Raw genomic sequence first — 16,963 nt, forward strand, 5'->3', positions numbered from 1 at the left:
AAAGACATGCAGTTAGCGGGGTTAGGTTAAATGGTAATTCTCAGTAGTCCATAGGTGTGAATGTGAGTGTGAATGGTTGTCTGTCTATATGTGTTAGCCCTGCAACAAACTGCCGACCTGTCTAGGGTGTACCCTGCCTCCTCCTCTAGCTTGAATAGGGAGGAAAATGTGAGAGGAAAAATAACAGAGAGAGGGGGGAGAGAAAAAGGAGAGAGGATCAGAGCAAATGTGACAAAGATTGAATGAAAGAAAAAGTGCAAAAGAAACAAGAGTGTTTATTTTTCTTTCATGTCTGCGGTTCTGATTTATGCTGCTGAAGATGTGGCGTCACATTTGTGTCCCAGTGGTTCACCACACGGTCTTCTTGCTCCACCATCAGGATTGTTCTACATACTTATCCAAATTTATCACAAAGGATTAGAAATAATTAATCTTATACTCAAATGAATTCGATGCGGTTTCTCCTGAGGGCTTTAAATATTCAAAAATAATAATGACAAGACTCGGAGGGTCCTTTTAAAGGATTTATTGCCTCTTTCTCATTAAGTTGGTCATAAATCAAAAGGGTTAGTTCAGTGATTTTACAGCCAAAGTGGAATGAATGAGAAGTGGGAGACATTTTTAAATCTTAGCCAGCGATGCGAGCAATGTAAACAACACACACGTCAACATATATCAGTCAGCCCTGTGTCTTAATGCCAATTAAACACAGCTCATGTGATCTGATCACAGCGATACTATGCAGACATATTCACAGTCAAGGCATGTTTTATGTCAGACATGTTCACAATCACCCAAAGCCTTCTTAGCACAAAGATTAACATTTCATTTGCTGCCATTAAACATTCATCAGATGATTTAACACAATCATTTTGTTTTGTTTTTCCCCGCCACAAATCCTGAGACTGATGTGTTCGAATCTCTTACAGCAAACAGATCACTTCAATGAAAGGAGCATTTCATTTTAAATAGGCCACAAAAGGATTGCCACTTTATTTAAGAAAACTCAATAATATTTAACACAATATAGTGTGTTCATCAGTCTCCTTTAGAGGTATTAGAGGTGGACTCTGTCACAGCCAGGTGTCTCAGATTTCTTTCATCGTTAAGCTAAGCTAACCACCTGCTTCAAATTCATGAGAATCAACCTTCTCATCTAACTCTCAGCAAAGAAGTCAAATGGTAGATTTCCCAAATTATCAAACCGTTTCTCTAATTTCCAGACATTATCCACAGACCATCAAACCTCGTACAGTCACCACTGTTTGGGACTCATGTGGAGATTCTTCAAATCTGCCAGATTTATTCTCATTTCCATAATGATGAGTTCACCACACGGCCGTCTTTGCAGGTAAACTGCAGCACATGTGGAAAACTCTTCATGGTTGTTTCATTAACAGAAACCAGCGGGCTGTGAAAACTGCAAGTGAAAATCTGGAGCACTCAGACTTCTTCCACTGCACAAAGAAACTGTCAGTTTGTTTTCTCATTTCCAATAATATTGTGTCTGTGCACCAAACATTTTCCTCTAAACCTTTAAATCCAGTTGATATAAATGATTACTGCATGTTTAATATAGAAAGTGAAGCTAAGCTTTGGGCTGACCTCTCTCACAGCAGTTTCCCCTCTAAAATAAAAATAAAATAAAAAATAGAAATGTCTGATAATAAGTCCTACATTTCTGCTCTGATTCATTTTAACCAGACTTGATTATGTGTCGGTTAATTCAAGGTCAAGAAAATTACTTGGGGTGAAAAAAATAGCCCACTTCGTATTTGAGCAATTTTAATTTTTCTGCCTCCAGTTTGATAGAAACTGAGTAGGACATGCAAATATTTAATCCTTCTTAGCTTATTTAGTTCTTTAAACATGCAGCAAAATATGTGAAAATAGTGATAGTCTGGATTTGGCAGCTGATTTTCTGATTTGCAAATATATTAGCTAATCAGAAGCACCCAGAAGTAAACAAACATGATTTCATAATGTAAACATACATTTTTACATTTAATACACCAGAAAGAAAACTGTTAATGTATTCATCACTCACATATTGTAACATCAGCATCTCATCCAACTATTTCAGATTCACTAATTCTGCAAACACGTGAATAATTTAGAAGATTATTGATTCCTGTAAAGATTTATTCAGGAAATTTGGATAATAGCAATTAAACTTGTGCCTCACGTCTGGAGATTCATGTACAAATTCACCTGTATTATCAATTTCTAATCAAACCCAATATGAGCTGAAGTTGTTAAATGTGAATGCTGACATACACGTGAGAATTTTGAGCAATGTAACTGCATCCACCCTGATGACAACGCTGTAATGCTCCACATTTCACAATGTGAAAAGGAGAGAGTAACTTAAACTCCACTTCAGAGTAAATTTATCATCTTATTAGGAGGAAAATAAACTCCTTCTGACCTTGATCATCATGATGCTTCATCAACTGTTCCTTTGTTTTTAGGATCAACATTACAACTACTCAGATCACTGCTGCAAAAATGAATAATTTACAGAATTAAGATTTATGTTCCAGTACAGAAATCATCGTATTTTCTTTTTTTAATTTGTCTCCTGCAGCCTTCACTTAATCTTTGCTGTGTTGCTCTTTACATGTGATTCACAGCAGGATGCAGAAAGCAAAGGTGTGTTGATGTAGTGCTCTGCAGTGCCTGCAGGGGGACAAAAACATTCCAGATCAAAAATGAAGCTCTGCTCGCAGTAGGAGCCACCTACTGGGGAGGAGATGCAGACACATGAAAGAGGAACACCTGCTACTCGGGACATCACGCATAGCCCTTAAATATCATTGAGATGGCGCATATAGAGTGATGGCTTTAACGCATTAATGCTTCACTCTCTCTGAGTGAAGTGATTCTACAGCTCTGTGGGTGTGTCATGTCTCTGCTTTGGGTTCAGTGTGTGGGAGTTACACTCAGTGTGATGCACAGGAAGCTACGGACACAGATGCAGGTGAGATGCAGGTCACGGTCGACGATCGACGACTCAAAACTGGATCCAGTTTGTGGCGTTTTGTGGTTGAGACGGAGGTGGAGCAGAGCTGAAAACAAAAACTCGCAGTCAATTTCCAGTTATTCAGATGACATTTTGAAATTTAGGACAGGAAGTTTGTTTTGCTGCTGCCACAAATACTTAATTACTGTAATCGTTTATCAACAAATCAATTCTATTTAGTGTAACAAAAAGATTAATTAATATCTAAACTAATTGTTTAGATATTTTGTATAGTTCTTAGTTTCCCTGCAACAAAAGAATGAATAACTAATGACAAAGTAATTAAAAAAAATAAATCAGCATCAAACATCAGCCAAATACTTACTGTAAACAAGTGTCAGCTGCTTTTACACACACACAGTAAACCTATTTACATGGCAAGTTTAGTTGCATTAGAGTATCTGGAAATATTTTTGCAACTTTTAGAATAAACGCAGGCAAAAAAAAAAAAATGGACCAAATGCCAGAACTGACTAATTAACCATCTTAATATGGCCCTGGACAATCTAGCAGTAAAACCAAAAAAGAAAACCCTCAAAAATTAAAAACAGGCAGTTTTGTGCTGAGGAACCTCACAGGGAATGACTTCAGGTAGCCTTTACTGCTATTTAACTTTATTAGAGTACAACATTTTTAATCACTCTTTAGTACAGACACGAAAAATTGTGACAAGTTTTTAGGCCATTTAAATGCTTATATAGCATTAAGTGACTTTTCTTTAATGTTAGTAATATTTTCCACTGTAACAGTGTTTTCTCTTTCTTTTTTAAAGGAAAGGACATGCTAATATTAATGGGAATGGACCTCAGTATGCAAAACTGTAAGATGCAAATGGCAGATTTGTGCAAAACTGCTAGTTTACATTGTAGTTTTGATTCAGTTACCAAGTGTAAGACCCTTCACTTGCTTAAGCTAAGTTGGTACGGCTGTCTGTGAAAAATATGCTCCCTCCTGCCCTACAGTATGGCAAGGTCAGTCCATCCATGTGAAGCACCATGTAAAATCCATTTCAAGTGCTATCACATCAAAGGTATGTTTGAATGTCCTTCATCATTACTATGACTGTTATTCTCATTCTCTGCGTTTTTTGCAGGTGCTGAATATTTTAAATGATTTATTAAAGAACTCTCTTCTTGTGTGGAGGGCCTTGACTGGTCTACAAAAAACACAGAACTCAACTTCAACTGCTTTCAGCACCTTTCAAACCGGGAGCCAGTGCTAATCAGTGATATTCCTCCACAAAGTCACTTGTGGACAAAAGCTTAGAAAATACCCAATCCTTCAGTGTCCTCATACATTTAAATTTAACACAAGAAATAATTTTCTTACCTTGCAGGAGCAGAAAATTCTCCCCAAAGAAGATCTGAACTAGTGTTTGACTGAACCACTGTGTTGGAGTTACTACTGTCCAGCTCCAGCAGGCAGCCTGACAGACGGAGACAGAAGCAGAGCTCATTAGCCTACGAGCTGGCACAGATTTTACTCATTTTCTGCAGCCTGAAGCTTGAAGACAAATGAGTCATCTAACAGCCACTAATTAACACAGTGCCTGTGGAAACGGTTCACTCGTGTACTCATGTTAAAGCTGCACAAAGGGGAACATCCCACCTGACATCCTGTGTGCACTTTCATTTGCTGATGAAGATGTTTATGTAAAGTCAGTTTGCATACCTGTCGCTGTGCTTCCCATCTGTGGGACGATGTTGTGATTCGATAACCCTGATGAAGGAGGAGGGGCTATCTTGCCTCCAGGTGGTGGTGGGAGAAGTCCAAATCCACCCGATCCTTGTGAGCGGGGCTTATCCCTCTTTTTCCCTTGCTGCAGATGGAGAAGAATGAAGTTAGGCTCATGCAATGACAAAAACAATGTATTTCTTCATACTTCATTGATAGTTAAAGGATTGGATCACAAACTGTAACCTTTAAATTTAATCAGGATTTTCATTTTTATGGGGTATTTCTGTTTTGTTTTGTTTTTTTAAATGAGACTTAAATGTAAGTTTAATAAGAAATATCTGTATTCATTTGTCTGCCTGCACTCCTGGGTGCTCAGGCTGTTCTTCTGTCCTTTGCATCACTGTCAAACTCAATTCTGTTGTCATCACTGGTCCAATCATTTTCATGACTCATTGTGTCATTCTGCCTTTCAGACTCATTTGTGTGATCTGCCTCCACCCCATCCTTCAACAGCACAGCCCTGCATGTGCCTCTTTTATAGACAGATTTTTATCTGCATGTATTGTATATGCACATAAGCTGGTTCTCACCCCTATGTTGAGTGTGATGGTCTGCCCTTCCTTAAAGCCCAAGTCCAGCTTTGGTCCTGAATCCCCAAGCTGGGCATTTTTACTGAGTTCGGTCTCTTGTTTCACCCATCTGCAGAGAAGCAAGACACACAAACACACACTCTCAGCACTGATACAGAAATAAACAATGCACCTCAGCAGTTTTAACAACAACCACAGCAGCTTTCTACAAGCGCATCTCAAAAACAACACTTCACTTTGATGTGGAGTGCTTGTGTTGCAGACAGTTACAGTGAAAGAGAAAAATCAATACTCTGAATACCATTAAAGACAGGATGTACATCTGATGTTTGAGCAATTTACTGTGTATTAGATTCCTCAAACACTCAGAATTTACTCATTTTAAACAAAGCTTTATTTAAATGCGACAGGCTAGCACACAGGTTTGATGAGCCCCTAAAACACTTGGTTTAAATGGTCAGACTTTCTCCCTCCTTTCTTAAATATTTCATATTGTATGGTTGAACCAAAACCTAAACAAACTTTTTTTTCCAGCTTACTGCTTCCCAACAACCACCAGCTAGGAGGCAGGAGGAGTTCAGAGGCTCAGGGTAGAGCCACTAGATGTGGCTCAGATGCCTCCTGGTGCAGGCTGCAAATACTTCAGTATCCCAGGTAGAGCTGAAGGAGGTGGGCATGTAGGAAGAGGGTGGTCAAGGCATCCCCGCTTAGACTGGTGCCCTTGCGACCCAGATCCAGATAAGTGGCAGAAGCATGGATGGATGCACCCAGCTCTGCTGCTTGTTATATTCAATTCTGAACAACTTCAGCCTGGCTGAAGGCCTGTAAGGGGAATGAGGGCAGTACTACTACTTTTACTCAATATCATTCTGCAAAGGAACATACAAATATCAGCATGTTTTTGGTCGGTTGCTTATTTGTGGCGTCTTGATCTGAAACTTCAGGAAATTCTGGCGTGGTCAGAATGGCTACTGGATGATTTGGCATAACCAGTGTTTCACAGACATTACATGTTTCAATCCCCTGCTATCAGATTGTCAACAAAAAACAGAAAGTAATCCACTAAAACCACCAAACCCTGCTTACTTGAAATGATCCTGCAAAGCCACGTTGAAGTCAAAAGCATCCCCTCGGTCACCAAAACCAACTCCTATGAAAGCACTGCGACCTGCCAGTAAGAGATGATAACTCACATTAAGACCAGCAGAGAAAGGATTTAAGTCTTTGAGCAAGGTTAAGAAATATTCTGGAGTTGCCGGGGTACTTAAATCCTCACCGTTGTCATCCTGTATCCGCAGGACAAAGTAGCGACTGGAGTCGCTGACGGTTTCCACTGCTATACCAGGATACTCCTTCACTGGTGCCTGGGCAAACAGCTCCCCTGCAACAGCAAAAGAATGTTAAACCAATACAATGCAGTGAGGAAAAGTCGTGCTTCAGCACAGATGGGTCATAATTCTCAGTGGAAACATCACCACTAGCGTGACTTTCACATTACAGCAAGTCGGTGTCAATTTTACTATAAAAATATAGTTTTAATGTAGTTTTTAGTGCTTAACCCAGTGATGTCATACCTGAGATTTTGTCCTCCAGTTTAACGTAGGCCGCTTTGCCCTTGGCTGTGATCCTCATTCGACCTGACCAGTCTGGAGCATCGAGCTTCCAATCAGCTGCCCTGCAGAAATTATTTGACATAGTTTAGCATTTTCAGAGCTGCAACTATCAGTTAGTCTGGTTACATTTCAATTAAATGTTAGTTATTCTCTCTGTTAATCGCTTTGTCTCTAAAGGAAAAAAAAAACATTGTAAATGGCTTCCAAACAAGACAAAGAAATCAGGAAAATGCTCCAACTCAGGCTATTAATACAGTACATTTCTGCTTAAAGAATAACCCAAACCTGGCTTTTGAGGTGTGATTGGCATAGTGGAATAGAGGGCTTGAGGCATACTAGAGTGCATAGACATTTACCTATTTGCATATCACCAAATAAAGCTACAAAACAGACAATGGAAAGAGAAGTGATGCTTCTTGTAATGCATTTTTAATTCTTAGAGAATTTAATAACCTTTAGATTAAATGATTAGAATCCAGGGCTGCTTAAACAGTTATTTATTTTCATGTCATAATGTGGCCTCATGAGTGCTGACAAAAGTCCAATGAGGTTTCACTTGTTTCACTGACACTAATATGTACTTCATTAAAAAGAAGTCCAAAGTGACTTCTTTTTATTGCTTATTTTGAACAATGAAATCCAGAGAGATTCATTGATAATTGGTTGAAAATTTATATTTCTAACATCTAACAAATGTTTGAAGGTGGTATTGAAAGGATTTGTGTATTTTAAATGAGGAGAATCTTTATTTTCTCTCTCTGATATTTCTTGATTTAGGTGTTCATTTACTTTCATTATTGCAGTTTTAATATATGCTACACATATTAAAGTGGGATTATTTATTTAATTGTAAAAGCAAATATCCAAGGTTATTGCTTTAATGTGGTTATGTCATGAAAAGTAATTTTACTTTTTAGCAGTTTAATTTAAAATACTATTGAAAGTGTAAGAGCATTTTACAGAGAAATGGGTAAAAATGGGCCCATTTTCCCTCCATTCTTACCCCTTTAAAAGAAATCTTGAGCCTCCTGGTTTATCTCCAGAGCCCTTTTAGATGTTCCAGAATCACAAAGCAAATTACTTTGATTACACTGAAAATATGCATTTATTTTACACATTGGAGCTCTGGCTCACAAACAAAAAGGGTGGTAAAAGCTCACACTTACATGTCATCTTTTTTTAAACAGAGATTTTGTTTTGGGTTATATTTTTGTGTTGCGTGATCAATTCAAATTATTTTTAATTAGTGTAATTTATTACTAAATTTATGGTCTGATATTCTTCTACACCTGCAGTAGAGGGGTGCACTAACAAGGTCCTCTTAGAGTCATGTTATTCCACATTACTCGGCTTGGCCTTCAGTAACACTTCAGGAATTTTGTAATCGTTTTTGACCAAGATATCAGCATGCATGACAGACAAATATGTAGGACTGCTTTCTTGCATTTGGCAATATCGCTAAAATTAGAAAGACCCTGTCTCAGAGTGATGCTGAAAAACTAGTTCATGCATTTATTACTTGACTACTGTAATTCATTATTATCAGGATGTCCTAAAAACTCCCTAAAAAGCCTTCAGTTGATCCAAAACACTGTAACCAGAGTACTAACAGGGACTTGAAAGAGAGAGTATATTTCTCCCATTCTGGCTTCACTTCACTGGCTCCCTGTTAAATCCAGAATCAAATTAAAAATCCTTCTCTTCACATACAGGGTCTTGAATAATCACCATCTGATCTTAATGACCACCGTTTACGGCATCACCCCAACAGAGCACTTTACTCTCAGATGGCTCCCTTATTTTCAGTTTTAAGCCCCCCCCACGTGGAACTAGGAACTAGGAGGTTTCTTCCTTTTAAAAGGGAGTTTTTTTCTTCCCACTGTCACCAAGTGCTTGCACAATTGAATTGAATTGGGGGGTCAGATCTCAGGTTAGGTAAGGTGTTTTACCTTACAGTATTAAGCGCCTTATGGCAACTCTTGCTGCGACATTCCACTATAAAAATTAGACTTATTTAAAAAGATTTTTTATTAATGGCATGTTTCTTAGAAGTATGAACTAATTAACTGTTGGTATTTACTATTATCATTACTTCTCTAATTTGTAGAGGTACGATTTGGGGATTATTCTTAAAATCTTAAAAGAGGTATATGTAATTATTAGGAAAAAAGTGTTTGAACTCTTTGATTTAATTGCTTCTCTGACTGGGACAGAGAACTCCATAACATGGTTGTACGGGAAGGTATCATGGCTGCAGCCAACAATTTTCTTCATTCCTAAATAAAAAAAAACATTAACTTAGATTGAAAAAACAAAAGCTGTTAAGCTGACTAACATGGAAACTATGGAATTAGCAAATGTTCACATATTAAAAAATAAATAAATAAAAAAAATAAAAAAGCAGGATCCCATGAATATCAGCTAATAATTTCAGCTGGTGGGTTTCAGGGAACAGGTGCAGGGAGAATGGAGTGCTTCAGCACATCTTTGCCCGGCTCCAGGAAGTTAATACAGCCGTGCAGCAGAGCGGGATGGATTTGAAGATTTTATCTGAAAGGATCAATTAAAAGCAAACACAGAAGATTTCAGACTGAAGAGCCTGAACAGTTTGTGGAGAAGACATCCCAGCTGTCACAGAGAAGAGTGGGACTATCCTGGCAAGCCGCCCGTATCGAGCCAGCATGATGACAAATACCCCCGGTCACATCTCTGACAGCTCAGCGAATCCCCGCACACCAAACAACCAACATTTCAGCCTCTCTTCATCTTCACAACACCTGGAGATGGACTTTCATCTCATCAGCTGCTTCCGACATCAGAGCATAAAGCCAGCACTGTCCCTCTCCGTGATTTGTAAAGCATGCGCTGACTATCGAGCAGTTAAAGTACAACACCCAAACCCGCCCAACAAACGCATTTAAACTGCATTTCACAGCAACGTCAGCGAGCCACTGGTGTGTCTTTACCTGTACGCTCGGTTTGAAGCTCGCGGCGGGATACGGTAAACGTTGACATCGGGTTTAACGCACAGGATCGACTCGTACTCTCCCTCGGCCGCCATCTTGGTCCAACTGTTATTGATGTGGGAGTTGTGGTAGTGACTCATTTATTCAGCTCTTTTCAAACGGGGGCATGTGTGTGTATGTGTGTATGCGTATGTGTGTATGCATGTGTGTATGTGTGTTTTGTTCAGGGGGACCTAACTGACAAACGACGTCATTTAAAGCCTAGACCGTAACCGTAGGCAACAGAAAAAAAGTATACTTTACTACCATAAAACTGAATGATATTTTAAATTTTAAACAAAAAGAAAATTATTTTTTGGCACAAAAGAGAACTAGATTGTTTATATTGGGAATTTAAATCAATCAATGAATAAATAAATATATAAAGACATAAATAACACTAATTTTGAGAGGGGGCGTGGCCTGGCAGGTGCTGAAAACTGCGGAAGCGGAAACCGTCCGGTCGTGTCGTCTCCTCGAAGATTCCTGAATATCTGCTCATGGTTAGTGTTTTATTTTTACTGTAAATATGCATGTTTGATATGCAAAACGTCAGTTGTAGTTTTGAACTAAAAGCAGGGGACGTTTCGTGGAATATATCCCACCATTTGAACACTAAAATCGGATATTTATGATGGAGCTCGCTGCCTTGACAACACCGCTTGGCTGTTAGCCATATTGACGCCTGCTGACTGTCTTCAGTCGCTCTCCGAGGTCCTGAAAACACCTACCCTGACTCTTGTTACAAACACCACGACTGCGTATCCTAAGACTAAGTATCCAGTTGCGCCAAACATGCAATTTTCTTTTCTTAAAATTTATCTAACATGCCCTGGTAGCTAACTAGCTTGTAGCTCAGCTAGATTCTGAGCTAACGTAGGTGGGGATATATGTTTGTCGCAGTGACAAAGCTGTCACTTACAGTAGGTTAGTTTACGCTTTGCAGCCAGTTATGTGTACCTCCCACTGGTCAGCTCTTTTATATGTTGACTGGTTTCTCATTGCAGCGTTAGGATCTGGTTTCTGACATCCTCAGACAAACCAATGCAGGCAGGAGGAAGAGGGGATCAGCAGGATGAATGCTAACTGAGCCAGGAGCTGCACAAATACAACCGAAAGTTAGACTTTTACAACAGAGGACGATTTTACTGAAGGTATGTCACTGTGTTGTTCATGCGCGAGAACATATAGTTGCATTGCATATGATTTGTGTATTGATTACTGTTATATGTGGCATTGCCATCGTCAAAATCAATTGAGTTGTAGATTAAAAAGCAGGCCAGTAGGTCAGAGTTGTATTGGTCCAGAGTGAAGTACAAAAAACCCCATAACTTTATATGCAGCTGCAGACTGGGTTTTGGGGTTTTTTCGGGCTCAAAGGGAAACCAGTTTGAATGAAAGAGCAGTTCTTTGACTGTGTCTTTCACAGTGTTTTTCTCCATTTGTGGCATCTACACCATGCATGACATTTAGATTTTTATGTAAGAGTTTTGCCTCTGCACTAGCAACTATAATGATTCCTACCATCTGACAAAAGTGTTAACGGACTGCTTTTTAGTTGTTGGGTTTTTTTAGCTTTTAGTTTGGGGGCTTTTTTGAATTCATTTAACAGCACAGTGAAGATTACACAGGAAGGTGGGGGATGGGACACACAGCAAATAACCTCAGGTTGGAGTCAACCATGGGCTGCTGCATCTAGCCTTGCAGCATATCTTGACTATCAAGCATCCACTTTAACAGAATTTTCTAAATAATTAATTAAAAAAGTTTGTGCATATGCATGTTGTAGTAATAACAACAAATAAAAAATGATTGTCACTGAATGACAAGGCAAAACTTGGCATTAACATGCCTCGGCGAAGCATTAGGGAAACAGTGGCTAATTCCCGTCTCGGCCCTGCAGGTGGTCTATCATTCAAGCTCGAGTCCTCTACCACAGGCCTAGGATTTTGAGGGTCCTGCGCAGTATCTTTGCTGTTCCTAGGACTGCGCTCCTCTGGACAGAGGTCTGTTGGAGCCACTCGCCTAGCTTGGGGGTCACTACACTAAGTGCTCAGATCATCGCTGGGACCACTGTTACCTTTACCCTTGACAACTTCTTGAGCTCTTCTCTGAGCCCTTGGTACTTCTCCAGCTTGTTGTGTTCCTTCTTCCTGATTTTGCTGTCATTCACTATTGTTGCAGCCTCTTCCTCTGCTTCTCCACCATTACTATGTCTGGTTGGTTAGTTATCTCTAGTTTGTCTTTCTGTATCTGGAAGTCCCACAAGATCTTAGCTCAGTCATTCTCGACCATCCTAGGGGGCGTCTCCCATTTTGACCTTGGAACTTTCAGGCCATACTCGGCACGGATGTTTCTGTATACTTTGCCAGCTACTTGGTTATGGCGTTCCATGTGTCCCCTGCCTGCTAGCATCTTGCACCCTGCTGTTTGTTTGCATTTGTTTCACATTTCACGTTCAACATACCTTGCCCATATGTAACTTAGAGGTCACTCAAATTTATATCCATGATGGAATTTTGTTCAAGTTGGAGTGAAGTTTTCAAAAAGCTGTGTAGGCCTGGCCTGGATTTATTATAATAATAATAATAATAATAATGATATATAAAATGGCATCATTTATTAGTATATTGTCTGTTTTTATGAATGATATAAAACAGGAAAGTATAAAATAACTTGAGCTTTAGAAAATAAATGTCATAGAGCTATTGTGACTTCCCTTTTGACTCACCATGTAATGCTGCAGGTATCTCTGCTATAAAGACAGAAGCAGGACGGTCAAATTTAAAACTGACAAACTCACTCAGTTTATTTGTATAGATTATACAGCTGTCGGTGTATAAAACAAACAGGTGTTTGATGGGAGGATCTCCTTTTCATGTTAAGGGCTACTGAAGAAATAGCTTGATAAACGACTCGTGGGCTTTTTAATTGTAAAGGTTTGATTGTGATTACAGAAACAAAGTGTTGCTGTTTGAAACTATAGAAAAAAAAAACTCCACATGGGTTCACCTGAGTCTCCGTCCAAGTGCTCACTCTCTGCGGCTCATAAAGTGAGCCCATCAGAGACGCTGCACTTCAAATTACACCAAATTTTGTGAGTGTTTTTTATCACACACATGCTCCTAGACATGTGGATCTACAAGATTTTCAGTCATTATTATAAGTCAAAGTCTTGTGCTGCTTCACTGATTGTGCAACAAGCTGAAAGATGGGGTTTATCTTCTTCCAATTTGCTGTCTGATGAAAAACTGATCTGAATAGGCCAACAGCTGGCTAGTTCCTGGTCCAACATAACATTTTACTGGGTCTTAGCAATCAGAACACCAGTTATGTTGAACCAAGCAATCTGACTAAAATAAACATAGCATTTTCACAAAAATGATGCACAATTAGCAAAAAAATGTATATGTGGATGTAGCTTCAGATAAAAGTTAGGGTAAATTTCCTTGGTAATCGAAGTAGAAATTCCCAAAAATTTAAAAAATGTTACATTTTTAGAACTCTTTGTGTTTTCTTTTGCTTTGTTCTCATGTTTTCTCTAAATCAGATCGCGGTGGTTTGATTCCCCACCTCTCCTCCGGACATCATGACGTCTTCTATGCTCCGTCGACAGCTGAAGAACCTGGTCCAGAACTACTCTGAGGCCGAGGTCAAGGTAGGTGAAGCTAGATTTAAATTGTGTATGACCTCAAAACCATAATGTTTTCAGCCTTTCAATTCAATATTACCTCATCCAGTAATGCAAATAATATTTTAAAAATTATGTAGGTTAAATTTAGGAGGACAATAAAGGTAAATATTTATTATGTAGTCTGTGCATCATTGTATGCACAACAAATAATACATTTCTGGCATGTGTTTGAACACTAGTAGCTTTAAATTCAAGTCGTCTGGTGTGGTAACAATTGCTTATACTTTAAGAGGTTAGAGTGACTAAAGGGTTAATCAAGTAAAAACCCTACTAATTAAAACAAAGCAGAAACCATAAATTTTAAGCCCTGAACCTGAATTTCTTAGAGTCAAAGAAAATATAGAGATGAACTCCTTTTTTGGATGCTGATCTCAAACATGATCAATAATGTCCTTGAGAACTGATTACTAAACATCTTTGGTAGCATGGCTCATGAGATGCCCTGCTGCTGCCAGTCCTCCAAAACCCTGATGTTAACATTTTATAAGTTAGCATCTCAAACTTTCAACTTTCCTGAAGCTGTTTTGGCCTCTTTCTACTCTCTTTGCTTCTGTTGCAGGTGAGAGAGGCGACATCCAATGACCCATGGGGCCCATCCAGCTCTCAGATGGCCGACATTTCCGACCTAACGTACAACGTTGTGGCCTGTAATGAGATCATGACAATGCTCTGGAAACGGCTGAAAGACGACAAGAACTGGAGACATATCCACAAGGTGAGCGACGGTGAAGGAGTAACACTGGAACAAAGAAGGGTTTGCTTTAGAGGATAGATGCTGGTTTCAGACATATATTGGATTCTTCGGGGATGAGATGTTAAGTGTGGAATTGTCCATTTATTCACAAAAAAGATGGGAAACATTCATCTTCAGATACAGTCAGTTTCTGTCTTCTGTTACTCATCTCTACAATGCGGTGCCCATCTGAAGTGAGGGTTATTTTTTTATTTGTTTTTTTTTTTTTGTTTTTTTTGCAGCTACAGTTTCCAGATGTCCCTTTAATGCACAACATGCAAAATCATGTTATGTTGATACAGCTACACGATACAGTCACTGAATATGTCTGTGTGATTGTGCCTGTTCAAAACATGGCTGTACAGATTGTGTGTTGCAGCTTGCTCCAAACTACATGAGTGACTGACTGAAGTCATCTGTCACAGGAAACAATAAATCAATAAAATTAACACAAAAGAACTAGTTTGAGTTTTAATCCATCACAGTGTTGATTGTTTGAATTAGAGTGAGGGCAGCATGTAAAACCTCATATACCACAGCTTTTGTTTTATTTTTGTGATTAACAATAAAAGGATTGTTGCATTGGTTAAACTCCTCAACTATTCCCCAAGCCTCTTACCCTTAAGTTTCATAACACTGTTTCTACTTGTTTCCTGTGCAGCCATTATCAAATGAAAAGCAAAAATAATCTAATAAAACAGACTGTGTAAGATGAATTCAGTAGAACAGCATAACAGTAAGCTAGCACATAGGGAACCCTCTATCAGCTTGGTGTGAGGGTTGGTGTGACACACCAACCCTCACACCAAGTGGATGCGGAGAATAGGGTGAGATGGAGGCAGTTGATCTGCTGTCACGAACCCCTAATGGGACCGACAGAGAAGAAGGAAGGCATTCTTCATCTAAGTAGCATGTACAGTATCTATATAGGAATATGCAAGGTTTTAAAAATAAACATTTAACTTTGTAAAGTTTTTCAATATTTAGTGTTTAAAAAAAAAAAAAAACTTACAGCAAAAATATATTTAGTTTCTCTTTAAAAGCACAGTTTAGTCTATTAAGTGGCAGTTATTACTTTCTGAACATCAGCCATATCACTGCTTCCATTTCAGCTTTGCCAGTCAGCCACATGACTCAGTGTTGGCTCATCAGTTCCAGAGAAATTATGTCTTTTCAGTTGTTTTTCTTATCTTTCATCCATTGCACCAATATTTTTTGTTCCTTTTTTCTTGTCCTATTTATTCCCTAATGCAGATAAAACAAGAAGCATTGTAGTGATAGGAAACTGCATTTTTATTGTATATAAATGAGTTTGTGTTGTCATGTGTTTTTTATCCTAGTCCCTGACACTCCTGGAGTACCTGCTGAAGACCGGTGATGATCGCGTGCTTCTGAAGATGAAAGACAACATCTACATTGTCAAAGCTCTCACAGAGTACCGCTTTGTAGAAAAGGATGGCAAAGATCAGGTGATACACACTTCCTGATTATGTCAAATGGATGTACTCTTTTAACTTCCATTAAAGGATTTCATGCTATGCATTAAGACAGTTACTGGTACTATAATATTTATGTCATTAACCTTCAGACCAGGTTTACAGCAAGAATGAAAGTGTAGTCTAGGTTTGCTGCCTCAATCAGCTTAAGATACTCCTAACTGAAAACCTTTTCAGAGTAACAAACACGTTTAATTTCTCTACAGCATGAATAAAAATTTTTTTTTTTTTTTTTTTAATCATGTGCTATAGTTTGTTTTAAATTAGATCTTGAATAGTTCTGATCTTGTTTAGCAAAAAGCATTGGGGTTTTCTTCAAGCACAAGTATTTCAGGCTTAAATAATTTTTCTGAAATGGTCAGAGCCAAGTGAACGCTTATTGTAGCCATATTTGTGCTAGGGTGTAAATGTGAGAGACAAGGCCAAGGTTGTTCTTGTTCTTATGGAGGACGATGAGAAACTAAAGGAAGAGAGAGAGTTTGCTGTCAAAACCAGAGAAAAGACATCAAAAAGTGCAGCTGGTAAGCCTTTTTTTTTTTTTTATATCACTGCTAAATACTGTTGTTCCAACAGGTTTTCTTCACTGATCATTTATATTCTTTTGCTTACTTTCTAACCAGCATCATCTACGGACAACGTCAAGGATCCAAACTATAAGCCCTGTTATGTACCTGGGGCCTCAGGGCTTCCATCTTTGGACAACATACCCTCTGTAGCTGACTTGACGGCTTCCTTCGCCGCCCGCAAAGAAGAGCGGCTTAAACAGGAAGCTGAGAAGAAAGAAACCGAGAGACGGGTAAGTACAGTGCACAGGTGTAGAAAGATCAAACATTACGCCAATATGATGCTGCCATAGGCTCTATTTCAGATAAAAAGCCATTGCCGATAAATGGTAGGCTAACGAGGAAACTCTCCAAACATTTAGCCAATGTGTTTACATTTGAAGGCCTTCTGTTTTATTAAAGTAAACAAAAAAATCTCAATAGGCAGAAGTTATATATTGAGAAGCCCGTTGCAGATTCCTATGATGTGTTGCAATTTGATCTCCATTGGTTTTTAGGGCTGCCTCAGTCCAAGAACCTGCAGTCTATCCAGCAACTATAGTAGTAGTAGTAGTAGTAGTAGTAGTAGTA

At 38.8% G+C, this 16,963-nt stretch overlaps 2 protein-coding genes across 5 annotated transcripts in view; one reads left to right on the top strand and one right to left on the bottom strand.

The window, feature by feature from the left end:
- Nucleotides 1–511: 511 nt before the first annotated feature.
- necap1 (NECAP endocytosis associated 1) lies at nt 512–10,104 on the bottom strand. The gene is made up of 8 exons (XM_014337253.2): nt 9,869–10,104; nt 6,864–6,964; nt 6,566–6,670; nt 6,376–6,457; nt 5,290–5,398; nt 4,694–4,841; nt 4,352–4,448; nt 512–3,068 (listed from the first exon to the last, which is right to left on the bottom strand). The coding sequence occupies exons 1-8, from the start codon at nt 10,006–10,008 to the stop codon at nt 3,014–3,016; spliced, it is 837 nt and encodes a 278-aa protein (XP_014192739.1). The 5' UTR covers nt 10,009–10,104; the 3' UTR covers nt 512–3,013.
- Nucleotides 9,905–16,963, top strand: part of LOC102301856 (epsin-1) — a 12,961-nt gene continuing 5,902 nt past the window's right edge. The window contains exons 1-8 of one of the 4 annotated variants that reach the window (XM_014337252.2): nt 9,905–9,996; nt 10,338–10,410; nt 10,915–11,061; nt 13,458–13,565; nt 14,161–14,316; nt 15,675–15,803; nt 16,231–16,351; nt 16,451–16,626. In XM_014337252.2, the coding sequence (XP_014192738.1) occupies nt 13,497–13,565; nt 14,161–14,316; nt 15,675–15,803; nt 16,231–16,351; nt 16,451–16,626 (651 nt within the window). In that variant the 5' untranslated portion in view covers nt 9,905–9,996; nt 10,338–10,410; nt 10,915–11,061; nt 13,458–13,496. Of the gene's footprint in view, nt 9,997–10,218; nt 10,411–10,436; nt 10,622–10,914; nt 11,062–11,810; nt 12,030–13,457; nt 13,566–14,160; nt 14,317–15,674; nt 15,804–16,230; nt 16,352–16,450; nt 16,627–16,963 lie in introns of those variants that run through there. The other 3 variants (XM_042225317.1, XM_005933726.3, XM_005933724.2) reach the window with 3 other exon arrangements.

This window comes from Haplochromis burtoni, unplaced genomic scaffold (assembly GCF_018398535.1).
Source record: "Haplochromis burtoni strain Fernald_Lab_line unplaced genomic scaffold, NCSU_Asbu1 Contig_168, whole genome shotgun sequence".
NCBI lineage: Eukaryota > Metazoa > Chordata > Actinopteri > Cichliformes > Cichlidae > Haplochromis > Haplochromis burtoni.